A 23,581-nucleotide genomic window follows, 5' to 3' on the forward strand; every position below is an offset into this window, starting at 1 on the left:
AGGACTGTCCCCTTTTCATTTTTTTCCCCACAAAATTCTATCTAAAAATAAACAAACCTCTAACTTAATTATCAATATTACACAAATAGTATATTTAATAGCCATATTCTCATCTGATTAAAGAAAATCATTTAAATGTGAAGCTGTTCTTGGACAACGCTAAAACGTTTGTTTATTCAATACAAACAGGTGTTTACTATTCTACATCTTAAAATTCCAAGTGTCAGAACGCTAACATTATTAAAACCCCACATTTTAGCATTTACCATGTTACTGCAGACTATTTGGGAAAGTGATTGCGCCTTTAATCTTTGAAACAACAGGAAGAAACGCAACATAACGATTTCTATTTTAAGCGGTGCTGGTGCATCGTGGTTGAATAACACAACTAAGCACAAACTCTAAGGAGCTTTCAACGTGTGTGTGTGTGTGTGTGTGTGTGTGTGTGTGTGTGTGTGTGTGTGTGTGTGTGTGTGTGTGTGTGTGTGTGTGTGTGTGTGTGTGTGTGTGTGTGTGTGTGTGTGTGTGTGTGTGTGTGTGTGTGTGTGTGTGTGTGTGTGTGTGTGTGTGTGTGTGTGTGTGTGTGTGTGTGTGTGTGTGTGTGTATATATATATATATAAATAAATAAATAAATATAACATAACACACACACACACATATATCATTGCTGTCAATCGATTAAAAAAAATTAACTGATTAAATCACACAATTTTTCTGAAATTAATCGCGATTAATCCCCCTAACATTAAAGTTTTAAAATATACTTTTATATTGCAATAATTTCACATTAAATCTTCAAATTAATGTACAAACAACATAAAGACAGTATATTTTTAATATTTGTTTAATGGCATCTTTTGAAGGCCAGTATCACTGATACCAATACTACTGATGTCTCTATAAAATTGTTTTCCCCCCTAATATTTAACCATTGATTATAGCCATTTAACATTACAGTATAATTGAGAGCTATCAATTTTAACATTAGACTTAAAAAAAATAACTTAAGTGAACTTAAAACAATCTTCACAAAAACCCATTATAATAAATGTCATATATATGTGCCCTTTAGCAGAAATATATAGAAAATGTAAGCTTTCAACGTGTGTGTGTGTGTGTGTGTGTGTGTGTGTGTGTATATATATATATATAAATAAATAAATAAATATAACATAACACACACACACACATATATCATTGCTGTCAATCGATTAAAAAAAATTAACTGATTAAATCACACAATTTTTCTGAAATTAATCGCGATTAATCCCCCTAACATTAAAGTTTTAAAATATACTTTTATATTGCAATAATTTCACATTAAATCTTCAAATTAATGTACAAACAACATAAAGACAGTATATTTTTAATATTTGTTTAATGGCATCTTTTGAAGGCCAGTATCACTGATACCAATACTACTGATGTCTCTATAAAATTGTTTTCCCCCCTAATATTTAACCATTGATTATAGCCATTTAACATTACAGTATAATTGAGAGCTATCAATTTTAACATTAGACTTAAAAAAAATAACTTAAGTGAACTTAAAACAATCTTCACAAAAACCCATTATAATAAATGTCATTTACCTGTGCCCTTCAGCAGAAATATACAGAAATTGAAATTATCAAACACTACATTCTAAATTAAATAGATGAATCCTTAAAGCTATAAAAGTTATTGATTTCCTCTTTTTTTCTTTGTCCTTTGATTAATAGACATCATAGCAGCTGGCTATTAGGTTATTTTGGCTGTTATTTCTTTAAGAGCTACCACTGCTGAACGTGACGCAGATCTGACACGAATCGCATTTTCTCAAATCTCTTTACCTTTTCTGACACACTTCAGGTCTTAAAGTCTCTAATGAACTGATGAGTTGAATCGGGTGTGTTAGATGAGGGAGAGTGCTGGGCTGCTCCAGGGCAGTTTTGAAAACCATTTCAGAGACATGTTCTTTAAATGTGACTCATTTAAAATATATTACATGCACAGTTTTAAGTAGCGGTCGAACGAAATTGTTTTTTTGACAGCCGATGCCGATATCTTGGAAAGCAGGGTGGCCGATGGCCAATATAATTTTAATTAATATTTAAGAAATTTTAAATCATTTGAAAATGTACTAAAAAAATAAATGTGTTAAATAAACATACTTATACTTTAGATGACAAATATTTCATAAAAATATAATTAAAAAAAGGAAGTTTCTCACGGATCGACCGTCACGCAGAGAACACGCGATCATGCAGGATACAAATGCACACTTCACAAGATCTCACAACTGGATCCGACTAAGTTTGCAAGGTTTTTGAAATTAGATGTTTATTAGACATTCAAAGATTTGTTTAAATTATATAAATGCATATTCGCTGAATGCTGACGGCAAACAAGAAAGTATTATAAAGCAATCGTTATACTTTTCGTATACATTTTAATTCCTTTGTTTAATTGTTCTATCTGATTATTAGACAGACGTATTAGATAATCCATATTAGACAGAACTGAAGGACAACAGCGAACAAGAGGGAGAATGTAAGCACTGTGTGCTCAGGCGCTGCCGTTCTCAGCGCCGTCAAAATAAAAGTCTGTCGCGCCGTCAAAATAAAAGTCCCGCCTCGAACACATCGGCCAAACAGGAAAACTTATCGGCCGATATATCGGTCGACCACTAGTTTTAAGGTGGCTTAAATCGCCTTTTTGGTAACATCATGACTTTCCTGACCACGGCATTGCATGCACGTAGTTGGTTTCATTCGCGCTTTCAATGAAACAAAACCTTACTCCGCCCCTGCGTTAATTATTTTTAATGCGTTAAACTGAAAAATTTAATCACCTGCGTTAATTCTGACAGACAACACTGAAGAAATGACACTTTGCTACAATGTAGTCACATGAAAAGATATAATAAAATCTACAAAAAAGTGAGGGGTGTACTCACTTCTGTGAGATGATAGATAGATAAGCTAGATAGATATAGATAAATAGATAAGGGACGTGGTCTGCACCCTCCAAAATCACGCTTCTCCTGTTTGAGCTGTGAAATTGACAGCACTCTAATCCAATGGCGTTGTAAATATACGGGAAATATACGGCAGTGAACCAGACAGTGAGTAGGTGTGTTCTACTTCAAGCGGCGCTACGCCACCGATTAGCATTTGACATCAGCGCGTGAGATTTCAAATGCACCCAAATTGCAGATGTTATACTCTGATCAGTCTGCGCTGTTGGGGGGGCACAAGGGGGGGGCCAAGCAAATTTTGTGGGGGGCCGGTGCCACCCCTCTAGACACACCCCTGGTCATTTGGCATGCAGAGATGTCTGCAAATACTATTGATCTACAACTTACTTTTCTGTCTTAGAGTCCGAGGAGTGTCTTCTGTCACTGCCAGACTTTTTGGTATCGCTTTTGTCAGCAGGCTTCTTTCCGGCAGGCTCGTTCTTAGCCTAAATACAGATACAAATCAAGGCTTTGACTACACACCTTGTTTCAATAATATTGACAGCCACCCAACTCTGAAGCAATACTTCATGCACTGGTGCAATTTATAATAAAAAGTTTAGAAATAAAGGCCCTTACACACTAGAGAAAGCTTTTGGAAAATCCATTTTGAGTAAAGTCAGTTTGAAATAAAACGGGAATAAAGTTGAGTTGTATGTCCAAATTCAGAAACTGTTAACGCCTTAAAGGAACACTCCACTATTTTCGAAAATAGGCTCATTAACTCCCGTAGAGTTAAACAGTTGAGTTTTACCATTTTCAAATCCATTCAGTCGATCTCCGGGTCCGGCGGTAGCACTTTTAGCTGTAGCTTAGCATAGATCATTGAATCGGATTAGACCGTTAGCATCTCACTCAAATTACCAAAGAGTTTCTATATTTTTCCTATTTAAAACTTGACTCTTCTGTAGTTACATCGTGTACTAAGACCGACGGAAAATGAAAAGTTGCGATTTTCTAGGCCGATATGGCTAGGAACTACATCAGTCTAATCAGATTCAATGATCTATGCTAAGCTACAGCTAAAAAAGTGCTACCACCAGACCCGGAGATCAGCTGAATGGATTCGAAAACGGTAAAACTCAACTGTTTAACTCTAGGGGAGTTGGAAAATGAGCCTATTTTCAAAAATAGTGGAGTGTTCCTTTAATAATAACCTAAACTATTTACCCTTTCAACTGAAATCATCCGGCCATGCAGCTCGGTTCTATGCAGATGGCTGATGCACTTTGTGGCCTCCTCAGTAGAGCACATCGTAACAAACCCATAGCAGCGAGCACCGGGGCTTCGGGCATTTGTTACTACTTTAGCACCAACAACCTGCAAGCGGTAACAAATATGGATCAGGACACCATCCCACCTAAGACCAACCCAATTTTTTTTAGTTAGTTTTCTAGAACATGCAGACCTTGCCATATTTGCTGAATAGATTTTTTAGATCTGTCGCTCTCGTGGTTGAAGACAGTCCACTGACCCAAAGGTTCCTTCCGCTAGCAGCTGCGCTACCTGATAGGGCCCAAAAATCAATTTAGAAAAGCCCAGAAACAATTTCTTGTTTAAAAAGTTCACTGCGCACCCACCTTTATCATCTTTTGAGTCAGGCTTGCTTGATGAATCCTCATCACCACTACAGAAAAATAAAACGGCATAATGAGAAATTGAATGGGCAGTTTAAACGGGAACACCAGTGTCGATAAACAGATACCCACCTAGTGGGGACAATGAACGAAGATTTGGATACTATAACTTGAATAGTCATGTGAAGCCCAATTACATTAAACATACCTTGGACTGGCAAACCAAATTTCTGTTACATTACTTTTTGAAGGTAGAAAAGAAAATGACAAAATGGTAGACGAAATGCGCAGTCGATTATACCTCCCAAGAGCACCCATACTTGTTAACAAAGGAGCCAATGAAACAGAGAAAGCCATTGTTCTAGTAGACAGAAAACAACAAACCTCTTTTTCTGATCATCACCCTCTACAGAGGACTCTTTCACTTCTGAAGACTCAGCAGGTTCAGTCTTCTTGCATTCCTCGACTGCTTCTCCTTTGGATGCCCTTTCCGAATGAACTGCGCTTTCGATATCATGCAAATCTGTTTCGCTAGCATTAGCGGCCTGAGCAGAAGTGCTCTCAGTGTCCACCAAATTGTCCTGAATATTTTCTTGGTCCTTGCTTGTTGATTCAATTTCACTTTGCTTTGATGCATCAACGTCCATTTCGCAGGCTGACGATTCGGCTTCCAAATTGGCGGCCTCCTCGGCGTTAGCGAGGTCCTGCACATTGTCTTCCTCTTTGTGAGAATCCCAGACTGAAGATTTCTCGTCTTCAGTCGGCTCTTCAGTGGTGTCTTCCTTAAGTGGCTCTGATATACAAGACCCGGCTACTTTCTCACTTTCTACGGATTTAACAGGAATAGAATGGCACAGAGTTTAATCACTTCTGAGACATTGCAATGGTTATCGTGGAACTGGACTAGGACGTGGCCCTCTGCTGTCTCATACACAAGCAAAGGCAAGCTACCCTATGAAGAGACTGGAAAAACCAAAGCGAGGACAAGCAACAAGCTTCCAGACAACAGGCCATTTCTTTTCAGTTCACCTGCACCCCGAAGCAGAGGGCAAGCTGTTGACTAGGGAAAGCCACAAGACCTGCACCACATCCGAGTGTCCATCGTCGACTTTAGTACTTGAAGTGTCCGTGATATGGAAGAAGCAGCTTGTGCTGTCTTTACAGGAATTGTGTTTCTTTTGAAACAAGCAAACTGTCCATTAGTGAAATCTCCAATTAACAAACTTTGAGTCCTATAGTGATTTTGCTTCAGCATGATCCAATTCTTCTCATCTTCTCTTTGTGGTCTTCTTTAAGCAACCTAGAAACACTAAATTGCATCTGCAACAACCATTTAAACCAACCTATGTGCTAACTGAAACAGATTGCTGGCTCTTTGCATTTCTGCACCATCCAAAAAGAGCATGTGAAGGACTATAACATGGTTCTAAATAAATATTTAAATGGCTAAATGTATAGTCAGCAATGCAGAAAGCCAGTAATCAACTTTGGATTTCCAGTCTCTTTTTCCTGAGTAACCTGTTATATTTATACTAAATGGACCTCATGGCTTCACCCTGACTTTAAGAACAATTCCAGACAACCCCATACAGTACCTTTTACGCTTTTTGTGTCCTCGCATCCATGCTCACCATCATCCTCCTGCTAAAGGTGGAAAATGAATAAAGATCAACTAAATAAACCCAATGCCGATCGTAGAAAAAAACAACAACAAACAAACTCCAAAATATTAACTTCCTTAATTACCTGACAAGGCGCTTCCTGGTTGTCATTCACGTCTACGTCATTAGCCTCCATTTCCTGAAAGCCAAAGAAAGCGTCACACAATGTGCAACAAGAACAAAACAACAGTATGACTGGCTAATTTTAAAAACTCACCTCCTCTACCTCAAATTTACTCGTGACAACATCAGTGACATCCTCTGCGTCGTGGTTATTTGCGTCATCCTCCCTCAGGTTGGCGGTGTTCTCTTCGTTCAATAACGTGTCTAGGACCTCCTCGTCATATTCGTCTCCCTCGGGCCCACATCCATTGCCCATATCAGCTTCATCCAGGACATTCATGTCCATAATATCCATCTCATGAAGGTTCTCTGGAATAGCATCCGGGTCCTCCTAAAGGAAGTAAAGGCGGCTGTTAAGTTAAGATAAACCTATGCAAAATAACCCAACCCAGTTACGTAGATCATATCCATCAATAACTTTATATGACAAAGCACCTGGCCATCAACAGAGTCCTCCTCAAGGGTGCAATCTTCAGGCTCATCAGGCTCGTCAGGTTCGTCTGGTCTTTTTCCTGTAGAGAATAAAAAATATATACACACATATATATAAAAAATTTTAATAATTAAATTGAAGCAAGTTGTGTGTAAATTTGTGAAACACGATGTAGTAGCTAAAATGATTTTAAAATAAAAAAACATCAAACCACACTTTTACCTTTTGGAGTTCGCCGAGGTGTTTTTTTAGGAGTTATCTCTAGGTGTACAATGATCTCATCAGGATTTCCACCCTCTTCTTCAATGGCCTGCAAACGTAAGTATGATTTATATAGTCAAACACAAGCATAAATGTCATCCATTTCCCTATTGTTTACAGCTTCACAACAATCCATCATTATTCTACAACGACAACCTACACTTCATTCACTGCATATTACGTAAGCATTGAATGCAAAACATCCTGCAAAGCTAGTTTGATGTCTGCAATAGCCTGAGAGTTGTGCGTAACAGAAAGTTATAAAAGCGTATGCATTTGACAAATTACCAGTAATAATCCAATGCATCCTATTAGCCAAAAAAAAAAAAAAAAAACCACGAATCGCCTATAAACAGCACGTGACGTTACTGCAGTAAACACCCACCCCAGTAACTTATGCATGCAAAGCATGTTTATACAGTTGAGAGTTGCAAAATTATTAGATGTTTATATCTGGTGTTGCACTTGCCTTTTTGAGTCTTTCTGAAAGCAGGCTCTTATTGCCGCTGATGTCGAGATTTCGGCGCTTCAGCTCGGCCTTCAAATCAATCACTCTCAGCTCCGATAATTTACGCACCCCCGCCTCCACAGGCCCCACATCCGCTGTCGAAGAGTCTGACATGTTTTCTAGTTGTGAGAACGTTACGGTGGAAGTACGAGTCTCTCTCTAACCCGCGCACACTCACCAAATTGTAGATAGAGCGCGATAAACAGCGTTTCTCGCTCGAAGCAAAATGGCGCAGTCCACTACAGTCCTACGCATGCGCCTGCCTTGGGGCTTTTAGGCGCATGCGCGCAAACGTCATCGATGTGACATGAGCGCGGGAACATCTTGGTGTCATTTATTCCAAGAGGGTTTTTGCGGATAATGGTTTAATTGCTGGTGGAATGACCTGCCCAACTCAATCCGAGCAGCTGAGTTCTATAGCCATCTTCAAGAATCGGCTAAAAACACATCTCTTCCATCTTTATTTGACCCTCTAACTCTAGCACTCTCTATTCTAATTCTTTTTTTTTTTTTTTTACTTGTCCCTTTAAGACTTGCACTCTATTCATTTACTAACTGCTTGTTTTCTTTAAAAAATAAACTAACACTAGCTTTTCTAATCTTTATATATTCTATTTGTTTTATTTTTATTTATTATACAATTAACAAAAGCAAAAAAAAAATGCCTCTAACACTAGCTTGCTCTATTCTTTTTCTATTCTATCGGTTTTCTTTTTATTTATTATATAATTTTTTAAAAGCCTTGCTACGTGTACTGCATTTAGCTAACGTTAACTGAGACACTTGCATATCATTGCTCTTTTGTTGATTTTGATTGCTTCCATGGTCCTCATTTGTAAGTTGCTTTGGATAAAAGCGTCTGCTAAATGTAAATGTAAAATACATTTCAGGTGGGAATCGAAATAGAATATTATACGAAAAATAGCCTATTTAGTCAGCTATTTATAAAATTAGACATAGCAGATGTGATGAAAATATATTATTTAAGAGCATTTTGAAAGGAGCGCGGGAACCTGATATATATTGCTTTTCTTCCCGAAAATAACGTTACTTGGTATTTTAGTGAGTAAAAGAAATTATGAGTAGTAGTTTATAATTACACATGTCGGTCAAGGTCACTAATGTGTGAGTGCAAAATGTTCCTGGATTAACATCCTTGTTTATCTTGGAACAATATTCCAAGCAACCAATCAGAATTGAGGGATAAGTTTACAGGAAATGTCAGTTTTAGCCTTACAACCAGATTTAGGTGGTTTGTACACCCTTGGTATTCAACTATCATTTCCCTCTGATTTTAGGGATAAATTATGGGTAGGGTTTGGTTTAGGGGTAGGGATAGGGTTAGTTTATGTTTTGGAACATTTTAGTCCGACACCAGACTGGAGAGTAGATTAGCGTTTGTGGACTTGAACTTGAAAAATGGTGTGTATTGACATCTTCCAGCATTTGAAACAAGATACCTTCTGCTGTTCATTCATGTTTATTATTTCATGCTATAACTAGTAAAGAGGAAGAGATGATTAGTTCACGAGCTGCTTGAACTGAGGAGCCACAGCGATCTGTCACGATACATTAAAGAGCCACAAAACAATAGCCTATTTATTGTTTGAATTTCTTAAAAATGTACAAAATTTGAAAGCGGAGACTTTGTTTGATATCAAAAGTAACCTGTCCTGTCTTGTCTGTCGGCATGTTGTCAGTTTCCTCTTTGCTCTGCAATATATTGTTCAGTGACAACATGATGTGTGGCATGAGAGCAGCATGTCTTGTCGGACATAGCAACAGTAATGAAGGGGGCGGGTCTTTGCGAAGGGTCAATTACATTACATTCACAAGCTTCTGTAACATGGCAGGCTGGGTGGAATATAACAAAATCATATTGTAACATTTACACTGTAACATCCAAGACGCACAGCTTTGAACTCTTTCCTGCTAAAGGGAATTTGGTAAGTTGCTAAATTTAAATGGGAGTTCCTGAGAAGAGGCGCTAGGCAAACTCTTGATGGCGGGAGGTTCTTCGGATTCAAGGAACTCAGGACATATGGTTTCCTCTGGTTCATTCTTTAAACTAGAGAATGTGGGTGATTCCATGGGTCCCTGATAGTAGGACCAGGATGTAGATGCAGATCCGATGGAGGAAAGGCTTAAGTCGGGGAGGTTAGCTCTGAAGCTTTCACTGAAAGATGAAGACTCCATTATACTGGACATTTGTAGGTCAGAGGAGGAGGTGTGAGAGAGTCGTGGCTCGTGTAGGTTGAGTTTTGACACTAAAGGTTTGCCTACACTGATCCTTTGCTCTTCCAAGAGCTCTTCATCCAGATTAGTGTACTTGTAGTGTAGACACACAGTAAAGGAGAGCTCTTTCTGTGTGGGGAAAAGCAAAAAGATATGCCTTATCATATAACATATAAAACATTAGATATACAGGGGTTAGACAAGATATTGTGAACACCCATTATTATAGGTGTTAATAAAATTTGTGTAGGCTACAGTGAAAAAAACAAACATTGTCATTACCTTTTATTTCTCTTTTCATCTTCTATATTCTCTAGTTTGTAAATCAGTTTACAGGTAGTGTTAATTTGTGTTCAGCAATGTTTAGTACAAGTGCTTGTGAAGCGGGTGACATATCAGACTTCCAAAAAGAACAAATCATGGAAGCTTGTTTAAAGGAACACTCCACTATTTTTGAAAATAGGCTCATTTTCCAACTCCCCTAGAGTTAAACAGTTGAGTTTTACCGTTTTCGAATCCATTCAGCCGATCTCCGCGTCTGGCGGTAGCACTTTTAGCTTAGCTTAGCATAGATCATTGAATCGGATTAGACCGTTAGCATCTCGCTCAAAAATGACGAAAGAGTTAGGCTAGGAACTATACTCTCATTCCGGTGTAATAATCAAGGAACTTTGCTGCCGTATAGTGGAGTGGTCCTTTAATAGTAGCATCTGTAACCTTAAAAGCCCATTTTTATGACTATGACTGCGAACACAAAGCATGGCAAGACATCTTCAGCAAAAGAAGAACAGTGGGCAAACTGAAGGTGAATAATATGGGCCGTTGAACACTAAGAAGAACTGTGCCCAAACAACGCATAACTACTGCTGCAAAGTGACAGCAAATCTCAATAGTCACCTTAAAGAATGTTTCCACAAAAACCAACCACACAGAACTTCACAAAGCCAACATCCATGAAATAGCTGCAACTGCTAAAGTTATAATCAGAGACAACCATTTTAAAATGTGAAAATGATGGTATTGTAATCTTAAACCTGGACAGTTGGAGCACCAAGATGAACTTCAACATCTGCCCTGGCCAGACAAATCACCTGACTTGAATATTATCAATCCACTGTGGACAGTTTGGAGAGAAGAGTGAGAAGCAGATTCCCTTCATTAACTTTTCTGAAACAATTGGCTGATAGATGACATTCCACTGGAGAATATTCAGAAGTTTTATGAATCTAGCCTGCCGACCACGAGTGATTTCACACCTTCCCATGTCTGAAATGGACAGTGACTCTGTAAAACTGTGTGGTCATACTTGGTGTCATCAGTTTTTTGATAGAAGCCTATGGCATAGATGTGGCTTAACAGTAGTAGCACATTTTGTGGCTGGAAAGTAGTTCTAACAAAATGTCGATACCGACAATGATTCGAACATCTTTAACCCCAAACCTTCTGCTACTTTGTCAAGTATGACCGTGACCTTCTCTGGCTCCATCAGTCTTTTCTTAAGGAAGCTCATGAAGATTCCATTAGAGAGATCATCTTTATTTACTTCAAATGCTTCGGCATCAACACACCTGAATCCAGAATGTGAAAATTGTAATCACAATTTCTAGATGTCAAAAAATGATTGTCATTGCATTAGACTTACGTTGCATAACCAAACACTATGTTTGCGGTCACTCTCAAGGGGCCAGGTTGTGGGATGCTCTCATCATTTGGGTTTCTGAATGAACAACACAACAGACGTCAGTTTCAAGTAAAATTGTATGCACAATATTTCAGAACTGATACACTTATGAATCAACTACACCGTTTCCGACACATGTCCAATAGAAAGACGTTAAGTTCCGTCTGGCGCTCTTGCATGCGCTGTAACACGTCCTGCACCCAGAGGCAGTGCTTGAAGGTATAAGAGGCTGGAGCATCGATAGGTACCATGAAACTGTTCCCATAGTTTTCATAGCCATGACCAGCAAAGTACAACAGTCCTTGAAATGGTGGACATGGATGAAATGATCCAAATGTATTTAATAAACAAACAATTAGGAAGCTTAGAACTTAAAAATATTTTTCTATAGTCACAGAAATCCAAATTATGCAACAAGGAACTAACCATAAACACCTCGATCCAACAGCAGCAAGAACTCAGTAACAGCACTATGCATCTCCTGCCAGTTGAGGTCTAGCAGAGAGACGACTTTAAAGTCTAACTGGCGTAGAAGGTTTGTCAACTCGTGCACATCTGCCATGGGAGCTCTCAGTTGCCGGTGATGCAGGTAGTTCATGTTCCCAATAAGCAATGCTACCTTATCAGTGGCTATAAATATGTGAAGCGACAAGATTAAAATATCAGATCCTTTACATGAAATGCCGAGAGTAACTACCACACTTCTGCTTATCACTTACCGGAACAATCCCCCATTTGCCTTGGAACCGCATTAGAAGCACCTGTAAAATATAAGGTGCATGTGAGTGACAAGAAATTATCAGTAGATGTGTTAAAATCATACAATTAAACAGATCTTGCTTACCTAGTTTTGGTGCTTCCCATGAGACATCAGAAAAGGAACCAGGACCTGAGTGAAAACAGGTCATGCTATAACGAAAAATCTTTGGTCGATTTATTTCACTTGTATTTAAGGGAACAATTATGGATCATTTAATCTCAAACAACTTACCGATGTTTACTTGAACCTGATCACTCCACGCTTCATGATAGAGGTTGTAAACCTTGCAAGAATATATACCTCTATCCGCTGTGGTTATGCATGGAATCTGTGGACAAGACCATACAGATGCCCAAGTAAGTAAATTCAAATGAATTACTCTTATGCATTCAACTGTGAGACTTTCATGAGTACCTTTAAGATGCTTTTAGTACAGTTTGGCATTGGCTGTTTGTTAAGATACCATTGGAACTGGGGAGGTGGGTTGGCCTGAGCAGCACATTCAAGATAGAGAGTTTCTCCCTCCATCAACGCTTGAGGCCTAGGTTGCTGAATTATATACAACCTACTAGCTGACGAAGGGAAGTAGCCACTGCTGGAACCTGCAATTGACGTAATTTATCAGTGATAAAGGAAATCTGATTCATTTCAGACTGAAAGTGAAATCTTCACATGCCTGCACTTGCGCCTCCAGACCGATGTACATGGGCCCAGTTGGAGAAGACATACTTGTCCCCAGAACTTACGCGGCAGATGTAGGGGCCCTGTTGAGCCGCACTAACGGGATTCAGCACCAGCTCTGGGCCATTGCCTCCCGGCACCTACCGAGACCATAAAGAACCAGACTAAGAATAATATTTCAAATCAGTAGGTTCAGTTACAAATTTAGTGCACCAGACCTCATCTTTGCCTTTGAACCACTGGTAGGTGAGCTCCACATGTCCGACTGCTCTGCAGCTCAGAACCACGGGACTTCCCTCTGGTACCCGCTGACTCTGTGGCTGCAGTGTGATATCAATCTGCCCCATCACTACCCAAAAACACAAACAACACCTGGGTGATATGACTCACCCTCTTCGGCCTTTGGGTTACCAAACCAAATCATTAACCACAAAGGCACACCACAGTGAGGATGGAGGAACTGTTCTAGATTAGATCATCATCATTTTGTATATATATTTAGCTACCATGTGTATTGAGAAATCCAACAGCCTCTCTGTGCTCGATTTTCTTCAGGCACTGAAGCAGGAAAGCCAAGGTACACCCTCTATCTGCAAGAAGGGCAAGCAGGTATCGGCCAGGACTGCCATGTGGACTTAGCACTTTGAGTGAGCAGTCAGTCAGCTCTTTGTCACTACAAAGAAGTAGATTCTATAATTGTGAACTGGTCATAACCATGCACAACATTGGTTAGTTATTCCACATAATTCAGTCTATAACAGACCTACCTATAGTAGAACTGTGGCTGCTCGGCCACTGCCTTTGCCAGCTGTTTCCAACCACACTCTAGATTGTCTAACATGTAACCGAGTCTGTTCAGCGCTGCCTCGCTCAGGGTTTCTACACCCAAATTCTTGTCCTCCATAACTTGGTAAATGATTATCTGAGAAATAAATGACAAGTGGTTTATTTACATTTTTCTTCAGACAGGAATGCTTTTCAATGTTTAGGATTTAGTTTTCAGTTGTTGAATAAAATTTTGAAGCATTAATGTAATTTCTACTATAGGTATCAGTGTTCTCTATTTCTGTGCTTTTTCAAAATAAACTATAAATCAACTTCCCAAACCAAACATTTACAGAACTATGAATTTACTAACAAATATGTTATTACCCAAACCCTATCACAAAAGGGGAAGATGTGATTAATGTCTAGCCTCTCAACCAATATCACATAATAAATATCAAAACCACAAAAAAAACAAAAAAAAAAACTACTCCATATTGGTATTTTTTGGTGGGGACTTCAACAGGAAAATGTCTAGGTGGTAGGCTATAATTGTCCAAAAAGAAAAATTCCCATTTAAATGCTACAATTCTTGAATACAGGTGCATCTCAATAAATTAGAATGTCGTGGAAAAGTTCATTTCAGTAATTCAACTCAAATTGTGAAACTCGTGTATTAAATAAATTCAGTGCACACAGACTGAAGTAGTTTAAGTCTTTGGTTCTTTTAATTGTGATATATTTTTTTAATCATATTAAAAACACCACATAACCACCAAAAATCGTAATACGTGTTTTATATTAACGCTGACTCGTTCCTGTATTAAAAGAACCCAACATAGCCTATAGTAACATGAAAATGCGGAACCGAATGCACCCTATATTTTTCTATATACGACACATTTGTCAGTGCTTTAGGAAACTTTAAATAGCCAACCACACAGGTAATTAATTACAAGTTTTAGTTCTATATCACACAGACAACATGATTAGAAAAGCTCGATATAAATTATTGCATTTAGATCACAGATCAGTATACTGTTCGATTTCATTAAAAAAAAAAAAAACGAAATGTCAAATAAAAAGCTCTTAAATATTTAAATTTAACCGGCAAACAGTACACTTACCTGTTATACGGTAATTTAGACACCAGGAAGTGAGTTTATCCCGGCTTCTTAAAACGTATGTTGTCAATCGACCGTAGCACAAATACTATTATTTAAAAAGAATATCTCACTGCACACAGCCGGTTTACCAATAATCAATCAATCGGACACTAAATATCCGTTTAACTCACTTTGAATCCGTTACTGCGACCAATGCTTATCAGAATCCACAAACCAGTATGGTAAACATCCGCAGCAGTTCTTTTTCAGTCAGTAGTTCCTCTTTCTAACATGTATTTGCATGCACATCCCACCACGCGCAGCACGAGCTTTTTACTTTCACCTTCTCTCGACCTATAACAGCGAGCCATCATCATCATCATCATGTAGACCAGGCACTCCTGCTGAAGGGATGTAACCCGTCACCTCACAGAACTTCGACAAAATATACAGATAGACCCTGTTGAAAAAAACAGCATATGCTGGTTTGGTATGTTTTGACGCTGGGATGCTGGTTTAAGCTGGTCCTTTGCTGGTTTATGCTGGTTCTTTGTTGGTTTATGCTGGTTCTTTGCTGGTTTAAGCTGGTCCTTTGCTGGTTTAAGCTGGTCCTTTGCTGGTTTATGCTGGTCCTTTTGCTGGTTTATGCTGGTCCTTTGCCAGCACGATATGCAGCACATGCCAGCATATGCTGGTTTTTTCAACAGGGGATAGACAAACAGATAAAGATAGATTAATCTTGTTAACAATTAGACTCTTTAACAATTTCACTTTTGACATTTCCAAGTTTTTCATGACTATAAGAAAGAACACACAAAAAAGAAAATACCCTTTTTGACATTTTGCATTAGAAATTGTATTTTTCTCGTGACAGAATTGAGAACAATAACACAATGACGTTAACAGTAATACAAAGAATGACAACAAAAATACAACCACTTGATCCTCAGACATAGCAGAACCAACACAACCAGCAAAACTGAAAAAGTTCGCTTATTTTTTGTCAGCACTGATTTGTTTCATTACACTGGAAAAGATGAACTTCTCCATATCTGAGGTCCACTCAGCAGAGAAACATATCTGAACCTGTGCCTCAGGTAATGTCTGCTGTGAAAACAAAGGTTCACCCAGGTCTTGCTCTCAAAGACGCATGATTCTGTCCAAACCCTCTACATCTTTTTGCCTTTATGCAGTTTATTATGTCTCCAAATATGCTCCTTCCTTAAAAGCTTCCAGTATTCCCGACTGTCTGGCTCCAATTCGTTGAGTTTTTTGGGTGGACCGAGGTCCAACTGAAACAACCTGAAGGTATAGGACAACATATATATATATAACTTGATTTACAAGCATAGTATTTTCTAGCTAATTTGAGAATATGGAAGATTTTTTTTCTGCTGTGGGATAAAACAAATAAAGCAGGTAAAGGCATAAAGCCTTTTTTATCTCACAATTCAGATTTTCTTTATCACAGTAGAGAGAAGAAAAGTCTGAATTGTAAGATATACACTTGCAATTGTGAGGGGGAACAAAATCTGATTTGTGACAAAAATTCACAATTGCCTTTTTCATGTTTAATTGGTGGAAACAAACAAACAAACAAAAAAACAATTGTAAGATGTAGAATTCAGAGGAAAAAAGCCAAAATTGCAAGACATGAACTCAGAATTCTAAGAAAGAAAAGTTAGAATTGCAAGATATAAACTCAGCAATCTAAGAAAAAAAATCTGAATTGCGAGATATAAACGTATGATTCTAGAAAAAAAAAAAGAAAAAAGTAAGATGTGAAAAATCTAATCTCAGAATTCTGAGGGAAAAAAATGCAGAATTGCAAGATATATTCTTATTCCGTGGAGGAAACAAGCTTCCATAAATCAATGCATATATACAGTGGGGCAAAAAAGTATTTAGTCAGCCACCAATTGTGCAAGTTCTCCCACTTAAAAAGGCACAAAGTAAAATACACCATCATACCATTCTGGATATTCCTCCCTGGGTTTAATAAGAGGGTCCTCGCCTTGTTTGAAGATGTTGACTCCAACTGCATGTGTACAAAGTCTCACTGGATCCTTACAGACTTCTGGACCCTTAAAAACTTCCTTTACCATTCCTTTGCCTTTGCCTTTGGTAACTAAGAAAGGCAAATATAAAATAAACATTATTTTGTAATATTTTACAAAAATAGCTATTAAAATAGTTTATAATGTAAAAAATATATATTATATAATAAAATATAATATACTATAAGACAAATATATTCTTAATGTTTTGAAAATTGGTCCTACAAGGTCAGAAGTTGCAGGGTAATGTTGACATTGTATGGATGCAAATACAAAACACACCTTACCTGGTTTCTTACTAGCATAACTACGGGACTGAATCCGTAGAGTGTTAACAAAAAGCTCGTTATAAGCATTAACAACAGGCAAGTTTATCCTCTTAAAAGAATGAAGTACACTATGTGCCATTGTGCCTCCACGGACCTTCCACCATGCTGTCTGAACTTCTTCTTCTTCTTCTTTAGGTTTTAACGGCAGCTTGCATCCTAGAAGTTGCATTACTGCCATCTTTTGGAATTATATTACTCCTACACCGATTAAAACATCAAATCCTCTCATCAGTATTGTATTTTTAAGGAAGCAGAACAAATACTTCCTTCCTTGACTTTTTCCGCCACATTCTAATATGTGACCCTGGACCACAAAACCAGTCATAAGGGTCAATTTTTAAAAATCTGAATAAATAAGCTTACAATTGATGTATGGTTTGTTAGGATAGGACAATGTTTGGCAGAGACACAACTATTTGAAAATCTGGAATCTGAGGGTGCAAAACAATCAAAATACTGAGAAAACCGCCTTTAAAGTTGTCCACATGAAGTTCTTAGCAATGCATATTACTAATCAAAAATTAAGTTTTAATATGTTTACAGTAGGAAATTTACAAAATATCTTCATGGAACATGATCTTTACTTAATATCCTAATGATTTTTGGCATAAAAGAAAAATCAATAATTTTGACCCATACAATGTCTCTTACAGCAGGCCTGCCTATATAGGAGAAAGACTAATGGACAAAGTAGTAGGTTAGCCTTTATGAACTGACTACCAAATCATGTGCCATTTTAGTCCTTGGGATTACTTTGTGGGAAATATGTTATCTAATGTTTTAAAGTATAAGTACAAATTAATGTTTGTAATTATTTATATAGCCTACATTAATCAAAAGTCCCAAACTAAAAAAACTGAAAGCAGAATGTCTGACTGTGTTCAAATTAAAAAGGGATGCATTTTGAAAATATTTAAATTCAATTTCAAGCATGTAGAAATGATCAAAAATACTGAGCAAATTGAACTTTAATCCTGTCACATCTGCACATCTGTCCAATTGAAGGCCTAAAATGATTCAGTGATTCAATAACTCACTCAAAAAACATAAAAGATATTAATTTGTCACCACCTACTGGCATAAAGATGTAGGCCTAATCAGCAAAAATGGTCACTTAATATATGAGTGAATTAATCCGAACAAATCTTTTTAATGAAAAAGTTCTCGAGAAATCAGTGGGAAAACGCTTACGTGGCTTTGTGGAAGGAGACGGTGATATAAAAAAAACACATGTAGTATTCAGTTTATTAAAAATATAAACTATGTACAGGCGAGCGGATGATCGTATGAACGCAAGGCGCTGAATTTAAGCGCTTTCCTCCTATAGAAAAGTGTTATAAAGAATATTTGCATTTGCAATATTTGCTTTGCATGTGATGCATTCATATTCTGGCCACATCTGCTTGCCTGTACACACACACACACACACACACACACATACACATACATATATATATACATACACATATATATACATACATATACATACATATATATACATATGCATATACACATACATATATACATATACATATACACATACATATACATAAACTGTTATAAAACTGTTATAAAGAATAAATGCTTAACGGGAGACTTTGCATGTGATGCGTTCATATTCTGGCCACATCTGCTTGCCTGTACACACACACACTTTATTTATTTATTTCACTGAAAAACATTTTTCATTCATCCAATAAAAAAAAAATGAGGGTAATGTTTCACATCTATATTTTATAACTTGAGCCAATGAAAAATAAATAACTTGCACTAAGCTATATTTTCTATGTCTATGAAAACTATTGTATAAACCTGGCACAAAGTATATTTTTCTTGTTGAAGAAAGTCAATTAATTAAAATTATAGTTTTGATCTAAACAAAAATATAAAGATTTAAAACAAAAATTCTCATTTAAGAAATATTACAAATCATTTATAATTACAACTTATATGAAAGCCTTGAAATCAACTGAAATAAAAGACATTAAATCTCTCAAGATCTCAGCAGAGGAGGATTAAACAACTCCACAAACAGCATTACCAGCTTCACTTATTACTAACCAGTTTGACTTCATTTCTCTCATATGTCTAAAAAAGTTATTACAGTTTTTTATGATTGTTTACACACTAAAATAAAAATGTCCACACAATTTGCAAAATTCTACTCCAATGAGCAAAACACCTCCACAGATTTGCACAACATTACACACAATGTCTGCTTCACCCTTTTTGCAAAACATTACACTTGTTTGAAGTCACCATTAATGTGGTCAGTGTTTGCTTTAGTTAGGCTCTTGACCCTTAACTTTATAATATTAGTTTTTCTCTGGTTGCTGTAACTCTGTGTTAACAACTAATTTATGTCAAAAAAGCCAAAAGAAAACATGACCAGGTGCTATTGACTGGTTATCAATAATGATAGTTGTCATGTAATGATACACTGATTTCATTCAGAGTGTAAATCTGTTATGTGATTGTAAAATTAATCTTATATTGTTGATAAAAGTAATGTTTTAGTCTTAATTTGTTGCATTTTAATAATTTACACACAAGACATTTTGAACATTTGTTCTGTTTAAACACGTTCATCAAGAATCAGCATATGAATCTCAACAATGGTGACAATAAACAAAAAGCTTCTTGCTGCAGTGCATTCTGGGAGCACCAATTAAAACTCATCCATGGCTCCCAGAATGCATTGCAACAAGAATAAATTATGCACCTGAATTGTCTTAATATTTTCTTTTATTCTTACTATTTGCTTTAATTTTTGCCATTTGTGTTGTGACTTTTTAGTAGCTTGTTTTGTGATGTTCAAAAATCTGTTTATCTGAATATTTTGTTGATTGTCACCATTGTTGAGATTCATATGTGTGCCATAAATTAATTTTTTGTGCACAAAATAAATTTGTTCACACGGTCAAAAACACAGTCTGTAGAAACAATGAGCTACTATAGTCAACAATGTAACAATCAGTGCATCAAGCCACTACATGATGAATTTGTCAGTATCAAGCAGCCAACATTACCTGATCACATTTTCACGTAGTTTTCGTTGCTATAATAATGTGCTTTCTAAACACAAAATTGCAGCAGCAAGAAAAAAAAACAATGTTATAAAGTCAACGACCAACTGACCAACTAAATCTAAGACCAACTATTCACCAAAATGGTAAACTTCAAATGGAATTCACCAAAACTATGAAAATAAACCTCTGTTAATTCTCAGTAAGAACTTCTGTATGACAAATAAAGTCAAACTGGGGTGCGTTTCCCAAAATCATCATTAGCCAACTATGGCCGCAAGTTCCATTGAACTCTGTTGGTAACGACAGAACTTGCGACCATAGTTGCTTTTGGGAAACGCACCCCTGGTTAGTAATAAGTGAAGCTGGTAATGCTGTTTGTGTAGTTGTTTAATCCTCCTCTGCTGAGATCTTGAGAGATTTAATGTCTTTTATTTCAGTTGATTTCATCTAAGGCTGTGACTGAAAGTCAGTTGTAGTAATTATAAATAATTTGTAATATTATTTCTTAAATGAGAATTGTTGTTTTGATTAAATCTGTATCTCTTTTTTTAGACCAAAAATAGAATTTAAATAAATTTCTTCAACAAGAAAAATATACTTTGTGTCAGGTTTTATAAAATATTTTTCATAGACATAGAACATATAGTTTAGTGCAAGTGACCTAATTTTTTTTTTTTATTACATTTTTTCAGTGTTCTTTCTTTCTTTCTTTCTTTCTTTCACGTTCTACCCCAAGAAAATACTTATAATGTGCAACTCGCAACAAGCGCGTTGCGTTCATATTCTGGTCTATAGCGTATTCTGCTTATCTGTAAATGGTATAGCTTTAATAATAAGGTGTGTATTGAACTAGGTTCCCGAAAAATTAACTCGTTTCAGAATGTCCCGTTTATCATTATAGACCTGTCCTGTGACCAATATGTTTATGAAGTCATTAAGTCAATATCAACTTGTAAAGTTGACTTTTTATCTCATAATTGTGACTTTTTAAAGTCATAATTTCGACTTTTTAAGTCATAATTTCGACTTTTTAAGTCATAATTATGACTTAAGTCATAATTTCGACTTTTTAAGTCATACTTTTGACTTAGTAAGTCATCATTTCGACTTTTTATCTCGTAATTATAACTTATGTCATAATTTCGACTTTTTATCTCATAATTTCGACTTTGTAAGTAATCATTTTGACTAAGTCATAATTATGACAAGTATGTCATAATTTCGACTTTTTAAGTCATAATTTTGACAGTCATAATTTCGATTTTTTAAGGCATAAAAATGTTGATTTTCTCCTTTGGTGATTCTGCTCGTTAACATCAGGTGTCTTCAATAATTGTCAATCATCACTTAATTAGTCACCTAATTATCTCATTAACTTTAACTCCGCTTCAGTGTTAATTTAACACTCTTATTTTAACACTTTCACACTCTTGAGTGTGGTCTCACATGTACTCCCAGGAGAGTTAATTTCACACTGGATTTTTTGCAGTGTGGTAGCACATTGTGATGGCTGCAGGCCATTATGAAAAACTATCTTGCTGTTGGAGCTAGTTTTAGTCCGACCAGCAGGGGGTGCTCATTATCTGACTTGTATGGGTGCAAAAGTCTTAGTATAAGGAATCAGATTTCAGAATTTAAAAAGAAGCAACCTTTTGATAAAGCGTTAGACCGGCACCTGTAAAAATGAGCGTCATTCAGATGAGCCATTAAACTGCCCTCCTGACATTCTGTTGTCATTAATTCCCCACCTTAACACTAGAACTGCCAGGGGTTGCTGTATAGGCCTACCTAAAACCGCCAGCGGGTAAATTTTACCCACGCAAATGACATCTGTTTTTATATGGCTAAAGAACATATTATTTCACTGTATTATGCTACTGTCTTCACAAAGAAGTGTCTAGAGTCATGAAATGATTATGTCTAGTCATCAACTATATTTTTGTCCTGTTGTTTTATATTCAAGGCTTTTTTACGCACACTAGTCACTTTTCATAATGGTCAATATTAAGCTAAACAAGCCTGCACTGACAACAAGAATTAGAAGGAAGTAAATATATATTTGGGTGGTGTAATATTATAATACTATGTCATTAATCAATATATTAAGATAACCTATATGTTATTTAAATGACTAAAATAGCCTATAGACAATAATGAGCAATAATAATTCACCACATTGCAGAGGATGATGCAATGACCAATTCAAGCGCACAGCTTCACCTAATTAATTATTAATTTGTTTAGTTATATCATTTATAATTTGAATAAGAGAACAACACCAATAAACTTCGGGTAATCAAAAAATTGTTTTATTCATTACATCAGATCAGATTTGTTTTCTTCAGGAAACAGGCAGACTAGAATAAACAGCAACACAGAAGCCAACAATAAACGATTGAAATGGCAAAACAAAAATTAAATAATTAATCCAAATTTTGAACAATTACGAGTAACATTAGGATAAAACATCTAAATATGATGTATATTGATCGCCGTCAGATGCTGAGCCGACAGGACGCATCACTTACCTCCCCACCAGACTTTCCATCGCTCATGGCATTTAGTGCTTCTTATACCACTTCAGCATCCATAAATCGCCTTCTTTTACTCATTTTGTCTTTATTTATGAAACCGATAACCACTAATTCAGTGAGTGAAAGGCGTTGCCTAGCAATGTACAATATTAAAACATAAGCGGCATGAAAATGACAGCGTGAAAATACAGGCATTATATAGGTGAGTAAATTTGACCCGCTGGCGCTTATAGGTATAAATGCTCTGTTTTTTTATCTGGTTTTATCTAAACAATTTTTAAAAACAGGGGATTGTAAATTACACAATTTTAGTAAAAGTCAGTGACTGGGAGACTTGAATGTTTTATTGAAAATCTGTTATGTACATTTGAAAAACAGCTACGGGTAAAATTTACCCTGTGGCGGTTCTGTTGTTAATCATGAATTTGACCTCATTGTTTAAGCTAATAGTGCATCCTGATGGCTGTATTGAGCTTGTCAGGATGCGCTACCCCTCTATTAGTGCAGCTTGTTTTGAGGCACAGACTACAAAACAGCTGTGGCATGCAGTAGGCAGAGTCTGGTCCCTCATTAAAGCTAAGCAGGCCAGAGCCTGGTCAATACACTGATGGGAGACCATTTGTGAAAATGTAGCTTGCTGCTGCAGCTAGTTTTAGTCCAGCCAGCAGGGGGTGATCATTCCCTGTATTGAATCGGTGCAAAAGTCCTTGTGTAATGGCGCTGACTTTAGACTGTGAAAAGGAGCAGTCTTCAGATGAGGCATCAAACTGGCCTCCTGACATTCTGTTGCCATGAATTCCCCACCTCAGTTACGAATTTGACTTTGTTTTCTTTTTGAAGCT

The 23,581-nt window shown here is 36.8% G+C and overlaps 3 protein-coding genes across 5 annotated transcripts in view; all 3 read right to left on the reverse strand.

The window, feature by feature from the left end:
• Positions 1 to 7,998, reverse strand: part of LOC107665511 (scaffold attachment factor B2-like) — a 13,498-nt gene extending 5,500 nt beyond the window's left edge. The window contains exons 1-11 of one of the 2 annotated variants that reach the window (XM_016456419.1): positions 7,524 to 7,998; positions 7,016 to 7,103; positions 6,796 to 6,872; positions 6,464 to 6,691; positions 6,323 to 6,376; positions 6,172 to 6,220; positions 4,961 to 5,402; positions 4,580 to 4,626; positions 4,408 to 4,505; positions 4,170 to 4,319; positions 3,348 to 3,445 (exon numbers count right to left, since the gene is read on the reverse strand). In XM_016456419.1, coding sequence (XP_016311905.1) covers positions 3,348 to 3,445; positions 4,170 to 4,319; positions 4,408 to 4,505; positions 4,580 to 4,626; positions 4,961 to 5,402; positions 6,172 to 6,220; positions 6,323 to 6,376; positions 6,464 to 6,691; positions 6,796 to 6,872; positions 7,016 to 7,103; positions 7,524 to 7,676 — 1,484 coding nt within the window. In that variant the 5' untranslated portion in view covers positions 7,677 to 7,998. Of the gene's footprint in view, positions 1 to 3,347; positions 3,446 to 4,169; positions 4,320 to 4,407; positions 4,506 to 4,579; positions 4,627 to 4,960; positions 5,403 to 6,171; positions 6,221 to 6,322; positions 6,377 to 6,454; positions 6,692 to 6,795; positions 6,873 to 7,015; positions 7,104 to 7,523 lie in introns of both variants that reach the window. The other variant, XM_016456418.1, reaches the window with a different exon arrangement.
• Positions 7,999 to 9,143: 1,145 nt separating this feature from the next.
• LOC107665497 (mucosa-associated lymphoid tissue lymphoma translocation protein 1 homolog) lies at positions 9,144 to 15,242 on the reverse strand. Its single transcript, XM_016456408.1, has 15 exons — positions 14,812 to 15,242; positions 13,687 to 13,841; positions 13,426 to 13,592; positions 13,138 to 13,268; positions 12,915 to 13,059; positions 12,653 to 12,840; positions 12,470 to 12,566; positions 12,323 to 12,367; positions 12,198 to 12,239; positions 11,905 to 12,108; positions 11,602 to 11,779; positions 11,440 to 11,514; positions 11,238 to 11,365; positions 11,029 to 11,063; positions 9,144 to 9,926 (listed from the first exon to the last, which is right to left on the reverse strand). The coding sequence occupies exons 2-15, from the start codon at positions 13,821 to 13,823 to the stop codon at positions 9,495 to 9,497; spliced, it is 2,004 nt and encodes a 667-aa protein (XP_016311894.1). The 5' UTR covers positions 13,824 to 13,841; positions 14,812 to 15,242; the 3' UTR covers positions 9,144 to 9,494.
• Positions 15,243 to 15,638: 396 nt separating this feature from the next.
• Positions 15,639 to 17,362, reverse strand: LOC107665512 (39S ribosomal protein L54, mitochondrial-like). 2 transcript variants are annotated; one of them, XM_016456421.1, is made up of 4 exons: positions 17,271 to 17,362; positions 17,135 to 17,162; positions 16,762 to 16,918; positions 15,639 to 16,092 (listed from the first exon to the last, which is right to left on the reverse strand). In XM_016456421.1, the coding sequence occupies exons 1-4, from the start codon at positions 17,352 to 17,354 to the stop codon at positions 15,960 to 15,962; spliced, it is 402 nt and encodes a 133-aa protein (XP_016311907.1). In that variant the 5' UTR covers positions 17,355 to 17,362; the 3' UTR covers positions 15,639 to 15,959. The 2 variants fall into 2 exon arrangements, with proteins under 2 accessions (XP_016311907.1, XP_016311906.1); XM_016456420.1 differs by lacking the exon at positions 17,271 to 17,362 and having other exon boundaries at positions 15,641 to 16,092; positions 17,135 to 17,264.
• Positions 17,363 to 23,581: the final 6,219 nt, after the last annotated feature.

The sequence above is a fragment of the Sinocyclocheilus anshuiensis genome, unplaced genomic scaffold, assembly GCF_001515605.1.
Source record: "Sinocyclocheilus anshuiensis isolate Anshui unplaced genomic scaffold, SAMN03320099.WGS_v1.1 scaffold543, whole genome shotgun sequence".
In the NCBI taxonomy this organism is placed as follows: Eukaryota; Metazoa; Chordata; class Actinopteri; order Cypriniformes; family Cyprinidae; genus Sinocyclocheilus; species Sinocyclocheilus anshuiensis.